Consider the following 12,932-nt stretch of genomic DNA (forward strand, 5'->3'; position numbering starts at 1 on the left):
TTTTAATAACCGATACATAAATAAATACTTAACTGATTAATTTTAATAACCGATACATAAATAAATACTTAACTGATTAATTTTAATAACCGATAACATTAATTACCCGATAGAAATATTAACGCGTAAATTTCCTCACACATAACGTAGATTTTCAATTTCAATCGTCATCACTAGAAATTATTAATCCGATTAATTGAATAATTAAGCCGATTAAAACCGAGGCGATATGAAAAATAAAAACCCAAAACTAAATAAATAATTGGAAACATTCGAATTCTCGAAGCGAAAACCCACGAAGAGCTGTCCGATCTATTCCAAACAGTAATCACCCTATCCTCTCCATTCATTGACCACATCTTTTCCCCTGATAACAATCTACTGAAACAATAATTGATAACAAATGGAAAAACTCTCCGTGAGACCCAACGTACCATCCACACGATCTAGATCCGCACAATCCCCATCATTATCGTCAGCTGTGTCATCTAAAGGTTGACCTTGAGGATTGCTTTCCGATTCCAATTCCTGTTGTACCTGTTCCACGAGTGGTAGATCGTCAGTAGATGGTTGATCCCCTGGAGATGATCCCCCAACATTCAATTGTATTTCGCTATTCCGGGATGTCTCAGTCATTTGAGCTCTCAGGGTCTTCAGTCTAGCTCTGTACTCTCGACACCGCTCTTTGTTGTCCTTCCATTGTCTCAAGGACCTCCTAGGGCCTTCCTCATTCATCCGGGGCACGACTGCTGCCTGATGGTTCTCCAGACCCTCTGCAACCACCAATTCTCTGTCTTCCAATTTCTCTTCTCGTTTTGTCACTCCCTGGAAAGCTTTCAGGGCTTTCACCCTTTCCCTGTACTCTTTACACCTCTGCTTATTAGTCTTGGGTGGAGCTTTCGGTGGCCTCTCCAGCTTCCGCCTTTCACGATAAGCTCGTGATCGTTCTGATCCGGTTTTCATGATTTTAAATCAAATGAAATTTGAAAATCCAATCTTTTTGGCATGTGATTGTCATCCGATTTCCTCAGGATGTCTCAGCATGTCGATTACTCAGGGACCAGGGCTCCTTGTCAAGGTCACAAGGTCATTCTAATTGCTTTATCAGTTTATCCAATTATCAATGCAGAAGGTATTTATTGCGATGGGTGAATTCGTGGAGAAGTTGAAGACTAATGACACAACATGAAAATTCGTCACACGATCGCTTCACTTGAGGTTGGGTTGCAGTGTCGGTATAGATCGGGACGAGAATACTATCCCAGTATATATATATGTATATATATATATATAGGTATGTAGTAGCGGGTGTGAGTAAATCCAACACGCAATCGTATTCGAGCGATTCGAATTCGCGTCACATGTCGGACAGAAAATTGAGGGACAACTTACCGATAAATTTTTGATAATCATTCGATTTTGGCGGTCATTTCTGATAGCAAAACTTCAAGTCCTGGTGCCAATAATTAGTTATTATTATTAATTAACTGTAGAATATGTATTCCGACATGTAATTTGGGTTTATGTACGTTTTTGTAGCCAATTATTTCGGAAATAAACGGAAAATTCTTGATTGATTAACGAATTATTGATTTGAATGAATAATTTATCTATAAATAATTAGTACTCACTGTGAATATTCAAAATCGCTGACAACTCGATCCACATTCGATTGGTGACATCTCGATTATGATACAACACATGTTTCTGGTCCCAAAGTGCCGGTCGCTTCTGCATTTCGGTTATGAAACGTTTAACATCGAGACTCTGTTGCCACTCCTTCATCATCGGAATTACGATTAAATTATAAACAAATGATTGACAGTGCAAAATAATTTCCAACTCGTATCCATGGAGATAACCGAAATTAATCGTTAGTCCAATTCGCCCACGCGTCCGCTAGCGCTAGTGATGGCGAATTTTCCCTCAATTTTTCACTTTTCTCATCCAAAATTCACGAATTACTGACGGATTTTTATTTATGAGGAAAATCCGATGATTTATTATCCCAATGTTCCACTTTTTCGTCAATTTTTCGATTATTTCAGACACTTTTTTCAATTTTGTCGCTCAATCTCGCATCGCACGCACTATTTACTTTGTGCTACTGCGCATCGCCTCGGCGCACATGAGAGAGTGCCGCCAAATAGAAATGATTTATTCGCGTCGATGGAAACATAACCACGTGTTCCAGTTGTTTTTCGGTGTTTTCAAAAGATTTGTGGGCAAAAATTTATGGTTTTTCCGAGGTTCTTTAGTTGTTAATTAGTTTATTTACTCAGGGCACAGGAAATAGCGCGGGAAATGGTGTTGGAGGGGTTTGAACTGATCGCGCAAGGGGCCGAGGCGCGAATTTATCGGGGATCCTATCTGGGGAGGGACACACTTGTCAAGGAGAGGTTTAAGAAAACTTACAGACATCCGGATCTTGATGAGACCCTCAGCAAGGATCGGGTTAAGAACGAGAGTCGAGCGATTGTGCGAGCGAAAATAGCGGGTGAGATGTTTTTGGTTTGGAAATTTAAAAAAGTCGATTTCGCCCATACGTAGGTTTTTGGGAGATATCTTTGGATCTGAGAGAGATAGCGGAATAGTACTCCAGACCTTTTCTGTGGTTTTCCTTCCGCTCTACAAAAAAGGTCCCTAAGAGAATATCTCTATCTCTCATAGAATCCGAGTTATAACGCGAAAACTACTGAATTCATTTGACTTTTCGATAAATCAGTCTCAATCAATAATAATCATGATCTCTTCAGGAGTTTCCACGCCGACGATCTTCTATGTGGACCTAGAAGAGCGTTCTATTTATATGGAATATATAAACGACGCGATTGCTTTGAAATTCTACATAAATTCAAAGATTGGAGGGAAAACTGATGATAAAAACTGGATGAAAGGACTCGGCGAGTCTCTGGGAATATTGATAGCTAAACTCCATTCAAAGCATCTCATCCACGGTGACCTGACCACATCCAACATTCTCATAAAAAACGAATTGATTGATGAAGAAAAAACCCGTAATGATGCTTTCATTTTTATCGATTTTGGTCTCGCTAGAATCGATTCAACCGCCGAAGATAAAGCTGTGGATTTATACGTTCTTGAACGCTCGTTATTGAGTTCTCACTCACAAGTACCTGAATTATTCTCCATAATTATGAATAATTACCAGGAACACGTGGATGATAAACAGAGAAGGGAAATTGTCACGAAATACGAAGAAGTGAGGGCTCGAGGGAGAAAGAGACTTATGATCGGATGAACTTATTTGTATTATTTCATTAATAAAGTCATGCGTATTATTTTGTTCGAAACGCGTTTAATTCTCAATTATCGGGGATAATGGGAATTATTGGATAACAACATGGAGACCGTGAGCGAGGATTCGAAATACATATTTACATTATTGGGAATGAAAATGAATCCACGGGCTCGAGTGTCGCCATATTACGAGGAATTCATGAGTAGGAAATTTATTCCTGTCACTCTGTGTCATTCGAAGTGTAATCCAGAGTATATTATTATCCAAGTTACCTGAAATCAAACAAAGTTTCAATAATTTCATTCATCCCTCATAAATCAACGGAATTCATGAGTTCATAAATTAATTCTGAGAATAAACAATCTCGTTTAAAATAAAGAACTCATTTCCATTCGTCTCTTTTCTCTCTATTTGCTCGATAAAAAATCTGGACAATTGTATTCACCAGAAATCCAGCGAAAGACGTCATAAATCCCTCTTTCGTCAACTCCCAGATCCCTCCGAACTCCTCCTCATCAATTTGTTGGAAATTACTAATGTACAAATACGTGATTCCAGCATTGACAACAACAAATCTGTAAAAAAACATATGTTAAAACATAATCAGTAATTAATTGGCAGGCGAATACTGACAGCAACAATGCGACAAATCCTTTGAGGGGAATAATCCCCCAGGCAATTCCAATGATCAGTCCTATGACCTGTCGACTCCAGTAGATGACGTCGAGAAATTCCTCCTAAAAATCGTCATTCACATTCATTAATTCATTATTCGTAAGAATTTATTTATTAAATGAGAATAATCATGGGGTTATGTTTACCTTGTCAGGCCATTCTGAATTGGCAGTTATTGCTCGAGTCCATATACTCAGCTCTGATTTTGTACCATTGGCCAGTTTATCACTTCTGGATGGAGACATGACTTATTATTTATTCCTTATGTTATTATTTTTTAAGTAAAAATTATGTTGACCTGCTAATGTGCTGTCTATTACTCAACTCGAGATAACCTCAGAAAATTTTATTTACCGACTGCGACTACATGGCGGGATTTAATTAAAAAATTTAAATAAAAAAAAAAAATTAAAAATTCAATGGTGGAATTAAGGAAAAAAATGGTTAAGCAAACCCTCAAAAAAAAAAAAAATCAAAAAAAAAAAAAAACGCAAAAACCGGGGAACCAATCCAAGGTTTTTTCGGAGCAATTGAAATTAATATTTCAAAAAGGTAAATGACAGTGGATTGCTACAGGATTCAATCCCTCAATAAATAATTAGTTAAATCAATTGTTTAATAATCTTATGAGTGACTAAGATAGTCTATTATCGAATCATTGAAATATTTTCGTATTGTGATATTTTTCATGATCTACCATCCGACTAAAACAAACTAGAATAAGCGTATTCCCTTCGAAACCGGTTTTTAAGAGATATTTGGAAATTGAAGGGAGATATCGATATTTTGGATTCTTCATTCTTTATAGAGAAAATCATGCGCTACAAAAAAGGTCATTACGAAAATATCAATATTTTGGGTCAATCCCGAGATATTCGGGGAGAAAGTCCTCGAAGAAATGTGAACTCATCCTAATGGACAATTTCGCTGTTTAAATAAATAAATGTGTGGAAAGGAATAAATTAAAATAAATTGATAGCTGAAAAGGATTGGAAAACGCACAGGTGTAGTGATATACCAGTAGATACTATTCAATCGACTTCTCAACCTCGATTTATTTCGAAATATGTGTCCTCCATCAATCCATAAAAAAACCTACACTTCACAGTACATTATTCATAAACAATATGATTCATGACCTATGATTTAAAATATAATACAAATACATAAAATCCACGGTTTCACTCACACAATTCCAGACGTCTGAGCAATATTTATCACATACCGGTAGATCCATTCACACCGAATGCTCAGACTCTCGACACAATTCTTTCTTCAGTTCTCGCAACAACTGCAAATGCGTACTAAAACGATAATCTTAATTCTATCCATATGATGTCATTTCCCCCCAAAATTTGCATTCACCAGATAATTAAATCAATCGTCCACAAATTCCAGTAACTAGACAATAAATACAAATGATTCTGGACATTAAAAATAACTCGACAAAATATGAAACATGGAAATTAATTAATCGGACTCTATCACTTCCCCGCGGATGGAATAATCTCCTGGAAGAGTTACCACTCGAATAGACACACCAATAAGAATGGAACAAATAAATATAACACAAAAATCCTCCAAGAACTCTCTTCACCCGCAGGTCTGAACACTGGAATTGCTCTCAATATTATTATTCCTTCCAAAACCCCTAGTGCCATCAGGTCCGGATGGCATTCTGGTGACATTCTCCGGGAGATGCGCCATGAGGACGAATCCACTGTTGCTTCGTGATCTAAAACCCCCACAGGACTCTGAAGATGAGGAACAAGAGGAGAGCCTCCTGGTGGCCTCATACCCAGAGTCTCTGCTGCAGTTGGAGAGCCTCCGGAGGAATGGGCCGCAGTCGGCGGAGCCTCGTCTTGTCGTCTGGTAGAATCCATTTCCATAATTAAATGGAGGAGATTGTCCACAGCAGGAGTATCTCCTGGACTGGTTTGGCCAGTAGTTCATCGGTGGGTAGAGATTGTTCTGGTGATGATTGTGGAGGATCGGTGAGGTGTAGCCTGTCTCCGATCCTGAGGAACAAGTGGAGAACCTGCGGGAGTAGTTCGTGTAGTTTGTGGTGTCTGAACTGGAGCCTGACAATCTTCGCATGAGGAGACCGTTGTCCAGCTGATCTGTCGCTCCTATTACACAGGCGGAAAATCGACGTGGAAGCCAGACTTCCGGGGATGGCGGACCTGGAGAAATACATTTTTTTATTATTCAATCAATTATAATTCTAGTTAATTCTAATTATTAATTACTCCAGCGCATTTTTCGTACTTTAATTGATTAATTAATTTTAATCCAATGAATATTTTGGAAGGCTTTTCAGTTTAATGAGGGTTGAATGTTCAGGTCTTCACGTGGGAATGATAATATGCCAGTTTTATAATTTTTCCTTCACTTTTCACCCTCAAATACGATTAAATACTTAAATCTCTGGAGAATTCTGTTAGGACGTAACTGTTGGAGAAAATCGAAAACCTCGGCGTTGGTAAGGATTCCCTGAATATCTGTGTCACCTAATTCCTTCGTGGCGCACTCCACCGATGATTTCGTAAGACGAGAGTTGAATAATCGACTTAATTTTTCGATTATTCAAGCGGAGTCGCCCGAATATCGTGAAATTTTGAGCGCAGAAAGCATTCTAGCGTTTTTTTCATCAGAACCTTTTTTGTAGAGCTAATTAAAAGCTACAAAAAAGGTTCTTACAGTCATTCCCGATTTCCCTCCATTTCTGAGATATCTCCAAAAAACTCACCGAAAAACCTACAAAATCTCTGGACCTCCATCAACGAAAATATTTCAAAAATAAAAAGAAATATCGAGTTTTCAGAAAAGACCTTTTCCGTAGCTCTGAATGAGCTCTACAAAAAAGGTCCCAAGAGGAATCTCACTATCTCTATTATTTTCCGAGATATTACTAAAAAACCTCAGAACCTACAAAATCACTGCAATTTTTCGTAATAATTACCTTGATACGGTATAGGCTGCGGTCCACTCGTAGGATAATTAACCTTGACCCCATCGAGCTTCTTCCCGACCCTGGCAATCCTGCAGCTCCTGATCTCCTCATCAGACCCACTGGGACAGCTTGACGAGTTGTACCCATTTTGCCTCACATTAATTCTGCTCCCAGCGCTCTTTTTCGCCCCAACACCCAGTCCCTCCTTCGTCTGCTGCTGCTTCCGTTTCTTATCACTCACGGCTATTTGCTGCATCTCAAACATCTTGGCATCCCCGAGGGAAAGGGCCAGGGCAGCCCTAGCCGATGCTGAATCCGTAAATTCAATCAACGCGCATTCCTCATCACTTCCCAATTCCGATTTTTTAGCAATCGCTTGACGAATCTGCGAACAAACAATTCAATCATTTCAATTGATACTCTATTTTAATTAATACACCAGTCGATTCATCAATTATTCATCAATTATTTATTTATCATTTATTTATCGACAAATTAAATCGTTAATTCAACTGATTATTCGATTTTTTAATCTTTCTAATTAATAAATGCCAATAAATACCAATAAATACCAATAAATACCAATAAATACCAATGAATACCAATAAATCAATTGATAAAGACAAATCTCGAAATAACTGAATAAATAATTTGTTTATACCTCAGCAGGTACAGGATGTCCGGGTTTGAGAATTCTAATAAGTGCAATTTCTCCGCACTGGCCAAATAATTCAGCAACTGATTCAATTGTTATTTTTTCAACGGGCAATCGTGCAGCAATAACAGTCCTCGATGGTAACGTCTGATCAAACTGAGGAAGTGGCTCGAGCCTTCTCAATTTCGTCCCCAGTTCATTGACTTGTAATTTTTTTGATTTAGCCTTGAGCGATGCACCCACCACACGCCAATCCCTGCTGAGATGCTTGACCCTTTTAAAACTGGATATGAGTTTCAACGAGACATATCCCTCTTTATTCCTCTTTACGTGTTTCAGGAGAAACGCATCCTTCACGATATTCTCGTTTGAGAAATAAAATTCCACCTGGGAGGCTATTTTCTCAGCTAGATCATCACTCACAGTTATGATCTCTTCGTTGTGGGTGTCATTAGGGACCTCTGGCCTCTCATCAATAGATTCTCCGTTGTTTAAATTATTAACTCTATTATCACACTTGTTCTGAGAGTCTGACAGCCTCTCGTTGTCGTCTGTTCCACTGTTGCAATCCGAGAAATCAGCGTCCTCACCCTTGGATCCACGACGATCGAATGACAGACTGAGATCGCTGTCAACCGATGAAATACTGTCACGAGTGTCCGATTTCTTCATTGGTGCTGGTAAGATCGAGAGACTACCCACGGCATCCAGGGACTCTTCATGCATCTCCAGGTGATCATCCATTTTTTTTTAATGTCTATTTTCAAACTTCTAGGTGTCAAGGTAATCGCTTCACTTCACTTCTCACCCGAAATTCGATTCAATTACCGATTGATCGATGCATCATTGGTTATTAATCGATTAATCGAACTTGTTGCCGTGAAACTGATGGAGATGATGGAGATGATGGAGATGATGGAGATGATGGAGCGGATGGAGCGGATGGAGCGGATGGAGATGATGGAGCGGATGGAGATGATGGAGATGATGGAGATGATGGAGCAGATGGAGAAGATGGAGCGGATGGAGCTGATGAAAATAATAGATAAGTTGATAAATAAATAAATGAAAAATATGTGAATCGCTGGTGGTAGAGGCAGGTTGAGTGGTCGAGATGACAGTGGCCTTTGAATTTGAATTACCTCAGAGGTCTTTAAGTACTTTCCCCGGGTGTTGTGCGCGTGCGCCTCCACTACGGGCAATATTTCCTCCACCACCATTTGACTCCATCTCTTCATAATCGTTTGGTGGATAATATTAAATGGAGTTGGCAGTGGTTACGTGAGTGTATTAGACTGATTTAACTTCCTTAGGTGGGGAAATACTCATTGCTGGTGTTCTCAGCAGGGTCAAACAGCAGGACCTCGCTGGAGGTTTCGACCTTCCAGAATGCCGGTCAAGAGTCACTCCATCCTCGTACCACTGACTTCGCCCAATGTTACTTTATTTATAGGTACTTCACAGGCTTGTTTTATTTATTTATTTTAGTTTGTCGCTGATTTATTAATGCGCGGGACAATATTTCTTCGGGAATTTTTAATGTCGTGCTCGTATTTTGGGATCTGCTATTTTTTTTTGTTGGGGAGAACTTGCGAACTGGAAATTTATGGATAATGGGAAGACTCTATTGTTTAGTATAAAGGAAATTTTATTGAATCTTATCAGTTTTGATTTTTGGGATTTTTTGGGATTTTTTGGGATTTTTTGGGATTTTTTGGGATTTTTTGGGATTTTTTGGGATTTTTTGGGATTTTTTGGGATTGAGTAATTTAAGTTATTAACTGAAAATTATCTCAATGATTTATTTATTTATTCAATTATTTATGAAGGCATCAGTCTGAAATTTAATAGAATAGACTCGGTAGTTTATTATAAATAAAATTTTATTGAATTGTTTCATAATTTTTGCCGTTTTGGGATTGTTTTATAATTAAAATTACAATAACTTTTGAATAAGTAATTTAATTAATTGAATGAATACTCCGAATTTTGGATTTGATGAACGCAATTAAATTCGTTATGCAGTTTATTAGATTAAAAATCAGATTAAAAGTTCAGATTAAAAATTAAAAAATCAATTGTTGTTGGATTGCTCGAGGCGTAATTACAGGATTCATAGCTCGAAGTAATCGTCTCAATGGGCTCTTGTCTGGGATTTAATATGACGAAATTCGCACTTGGATCTTCTCAAGTTATCCTTGAACATGAGTATCTTCACGAGAGAAAGCAGAACTCAATGGATTATTTTCGATGAGTAATTCAAAACTTCAATTACAATCCAATAAGTTCAAAATCAGCATTCGCAACAGCTTTATTCCACGCTAAATAATTTATCCGGTCAATCTTTTCTCGTCCCAAACATTCGGAAATTAATGAAAAATCCAGTCCAGTCTTCGTGGAATATCTCCGAATCTAACAGAGATATCGAAATTTTTGTTAAAAGCTTTTTTGTAGAGTAGAATGAGACCCACAAAAAAGGTCATTACGAATATCTCTGTATCTCTATTGGATTCCGAGATATTGTTCGTAAACTCATTACATAAATCGTGTACCAAATTTTTATCTCAGTGGAATAAATTCTTTTATTTTAAATAAAAAAATGAAATTTCCTTCAGTTATGGAAATAATAAGATAAAAAATAAATGTAACCACCACTCGTTAAGGCGCGAGTGATCGAAGGATTATAATCTCCCACAATTACAGTCTGGAATTTATTTAGCTAGAGGAGAATTAATGAATAGAAAGATAATGAGATTTTATTGGTTTTGAATTAGTTATTGATCAGAATGTTATACATTATTTATCTATTTATTTGCTACGAAATCCATCGATGAGTGAATGTTTTGATAGACTATTCGGCCTTCGCATGATCGTTTATTAAAATGGAGGAGCTATTTTTGTTTTTATTTTTTTTAATTGAAGTGTTTATTGCCTCTGATGTATTGTTACTGACTCCATTAATTGAGGGGATTTATCTCGGGAATGGGTGAGTTGAAACATCAGAAGATTTATGTCGCGGTTATTATTTTTTTATTGCAAACATTTTGTATTAATTGTATTCTCCCAGAATTCGAATGATAAAATTGTTGTCAAATTTCAGAGTCAATCTTGAAGTGAATATCTCTGAAACTAAGGGAGATAGCGCAATTATTGTAATGACCTTTTTTATAGTCCGTAATTAGCCCGATAAAAAAGGTACTAATGAAAATTTTTATATCTCTCTTATTTTCGGGGATATTACCGAAAAATTGGACAGCTGCTGCGATTTCGAGGTTTTTACGAATGGAGTGTAAAATATCATTTTGTTTTTTAATAAAAATGATTAAAAATGGGGAGAAAAATTCAGTGAGACGGTTGGTAAATGAATTGTACGTGTTTTCGATGACTCTTTCATGAAAATTACATGAAACTCGGGGAAACACTTGATGAAGTTTGACGTCAAACAGAATAAATGAAATAGAATAGTTGGAGTATCGAGAAAAATATGAAATCGTAAAAACACAAAAATTTCCTAGAAATCTCCAGGATATGTTTTCTCATATGAGAAAAAGAAGGATGTGCAAATGTACGAAGGCCAACTGGATTGGATAATACACGGACTATTGATAAATAAAGAATGAAAACTGCGGGAGTACGATAAATATATTACATCGCGGAAGAATATTTTCGTAATAAATAGTTTCTTCATGTAGACAACTGCAATTTAATAATTCCACACGGGGCACAACAAAGTGAGTGATTCTGCATTGAAATCAATCCTGAGAACAAATTTTTGATTTTCACTTCAATGAGTTTTTTGAAATATCACCGAAACTACCGGCCATACAAAAATTTTCGTTACTACCTTTTTTCCAGATCTAACTAAGAGCTTTAAAAAAGGTAATATCGAAAATTTTGATATCTGCCCTAGTTTTGGAGTTTTAGTGAAAAAATGGAGGGATCAGCGAGCAGATTTTAGTTGTTCGGTAATGCAATCGGTTTTACTATTTTTGTAATGAATGGAGTTGTGACAAATTATTTATGGGGGTGATTGGGGGTGATTGAGGGCGATTGGGGGAGGGGTAATATATTACATTGAGACTGATAACCTCCAAAAGATAAACGCGTTTCGAGCCGCATCCGGACGCTGCGAGCATAATAAGATATGGGTCAAGTGCGGCTAGTGTCGCGTAAGGAGCCTTTTATTGCCTTCGGGGCATTGAAAGGACGTGTACAACACGTTTGTTCCTTCTCACCACCATGTGGGTAATGAGGAGAAAAAATCTATTTCGAAAATTCGAGAACGCACCGCTAAATCCACGCCGATCCATCGAAAAAATCCCCATCGACCCTGACAAGTCGCTCGTGCCAATTATCCATGAAAATCTCGGAAACTAAAAGAGATATCGAAATTTTCGTATAAACCTTTTCTGTAGAAATCGTTGAGAGCCACAAAAAAGGTTTTGATAAAAATTTCGCTATCTCCTGTAGATTCCGAGATTTTTGCCGATAACTGGTGATTAGTGAAAATTGAGTTATCGTGAACGGTTCTCAAGGGAAATGTCAGTTTTACCGAAATCTAAGGGGGATAGCGCTATTTTTATTGGGACCTTTTTTGAAGCTGTTTATTGGCTCTCCAAAAAAGGTTATAACAAAAATTTCGCTATCTGTCTTAGATTTCGAGATTTTCATCAAAATCAGAGATAGTCTGAGATATTTCATATTTGTTTGCGATTTTTCCTGTAAATATTTCGAAATTCCATTGCAATTACGCAAATATAATCTGATGAGCAATTAGACCGTTCCTGCTCATAACTTTTGCAATAAAAAACCACCGATTTCCCCAATAAAAAAAAACAACTAGGCTCGTCTTAATGATAAAAATAAAGGTGATATCTCCTAATCGGGGATTGGAGAATAAGGAAACTATAAATCACAATTAGTTTATTCATCGTGTTTATACTCTATTGACAAACATATTATGCCAATCCACGTGGTGATGAGATGAAAGAGCACGTTACAAATCATCCGTCTTACTGATCGAATATTACTCGACAATAATCAAATTAACACGTTTACGTAAAGTTATTGAAGTCACCAGAGCACTCACACATGACAATAACAGTTGTATGATTTCCCTCCGGCTATTACGTGAGTGTCTAATAGATTTTATGAGATTTTATTGTGGCGAGATGATAAAATCCCCCCGTGATATTTCGATGACACCTTAAATTCACAATTGTCTTTTTCTGTTACTCGATAATTGAAGATGTGTCATGCACTTGTTTACGATGAGTTTTTCTCCCACTGTTTTTATTATTCGATGGGAATTCATGAATGTTATTACGTGATTTTGTATTGTCAAGGCTACGAGGTAAAATAACAATTGAAGTTATCAATTTTTCCAG

At 37.2% G+C, this 12,932-nt stretch overlaps 4 protein-coding genes across 4 annotated transcripts in view; 1 reads left to right on the forward strand and 3 right to left on the reverse strand.

The window, feature by feature from the left end:
- The window catches only part of LOC105272102 (uncharacterized), a 3,877-nt gene extending 2,434 nt beyond the window's left edge, over window positions 1-1,443 (reverse strand). Inside the window, exon 1 of the mRNA XM_011314009.1 lies at window positions 435-1,443. Coding sequence (XP_011312311.1) covers window positions 435-963 — 529 coding nt within the window. The 5' untranslated portion in view covers window positions 964-1,443. The remainder of the gene's footprint in view (window positions 1-434) is intronic.
- Window positions 1,444-2,171: 728 nt separating this feature from the next.
- Prpk (TP53 regulating kinase) lies at window positions 2,172-3,314 on the forward strand. The gene is made up of 2 exons (XM_011313999.1): window positions 2,172-2,497; window positions 2,757-3,314. The coding sequence occupies exons 1-2, from the start codon at window positions 2,305-2,307 to the stop codon at window positions 3,260-3,262; spliced, it is 699 nt and encodes a 232-aa protein (XP_011312301.1). The 5' UTR covers window positions 2,172-2,304; the 3' UTR covers window positions 3,263-3,314.
- LOC105272090 (uncharacterized protein C20orf24 homolog) lies at window positions 3,300-4,293 on the reverse strand. Its single transcript, XM_011313989.1, has 4 exons — window positions 4,084-4,293; window positions 3,896-3,999; window positions 3,708-3,837; window positions 3,300-3,534 (listed from the first exon to the last, which is right to left on the reverse strand). The coding sequence occupies exons 1-4, from the start codon at window positions 4,180-4,182 to the stop codon at window positions 3,493-3,495; spliced, it is 375 nt and encodes a 124-aa protein (XP_011312291.1). The 5' UTR covers window positions 4,183-4,293; the 3' UTR covers window positions 3,300-3,492.
- Window positions 4,294-4,978: 685 nt separating this feature from the next.
- Window positions 4,979-8,505, reverse strand: Achl (La ribonucleoprotein translational regulator Achilles). The gene is made up of 3 exons (XM_011314052.1): window positions 7,552-8,505; window positions 6,900-7,275; window positions 4,979-6,120 (listed from the first exon to the last, which is right to left on the reverse strand). The coding sequence occupies exons 1-3, from the start codon at window positions 8,287-8,289 to the stop codon at window positions 5,531-5,533; spliced, it is 1,704 nt and encodes a 567-aa protein (XP_011312354.1). The 5' UTR covers window positions 8,290-8,505; the 3' UTR covers window positions 4,979-5,530.
- Window positions 8,506-12,932: the final 4,427 nt, after the last annotated feature.

Source organism: Fopius arisanus, unplaced genomic scaffold (assembly GCF_000806365.1).
Source record: "Fopius arisanus strain USDA-PBARC FA_bdor unplaced genomic scaffold, ASM80636v1 scaffold00004, whole genome shotgun sequence".
Classification (NCBI taxonomy): Eukaryota; Metazoa; Arthropoda; class Insecta; order Hymenoptera; family Braconidae; genus Fopius; species Fopius arisanus.

Excerpts from the sequence above, each read along its gene's own strand:
- LOC105272090 (XM_011313989.1), bottom strand. The coding sequence starts at position 4,182 with ATGTCTCCATCCAGAAGTGATAAACTGGCCAATGGTACAAAATCAGAG. Across the intron at positions 4,000-4,083 it reads ATTCAGAATGGCCTGACAAG|GAGGAATTTCTCGACGTCAT; the intron begins GTAAACATAACC and ends GACGATTTTTAG. Across the intron at positions 3,838-3,895 it reads GGATTTGTCGCATTGTTGCT|ATTTGTTGTTGTCAATGCTG; the intron begins GTCAGTATTCGC and ends GTTTTTTTACAG.
- Prpk (XM_011313999.1), top strand. The coding sequence starts at position 2,305 with ATGGTGTTGGAGGGGTTTGAACTGATCGCGCAAGGGGCCGAGGCGCGA. Across the intron at positions 2,498-2,756 it reads TGTGCGAGCGAAAATAGCGG|GAGTTTCCACGCCGACGATC; the intron begins GTGAGATGTTTT and ends TGATCTCTTCAG.
- Achl (XM_011314052.1), bottom strand. The coding sequence starts at position 8,289 with ATGGATGATCACCTGGAGATGCATGAAGAGTCCCTGGATGCCGTGGGT. Across the intron at positions 7,276-7,551 it reads GACATCCTGTACCTGCTGAG|ATTCGTCAAGCGATTGCTAA; the intron begins GTATAAACAAAT and ends GTTTGTTCGCAG. Across the intron at positions 6,121-6,899 it reads GCAGCCTATACCGTATCAAG|GTCCGCCATCCCCGGAAGTC; the intron begins GTAATTATTACG and ends GTATTTCTCCAG.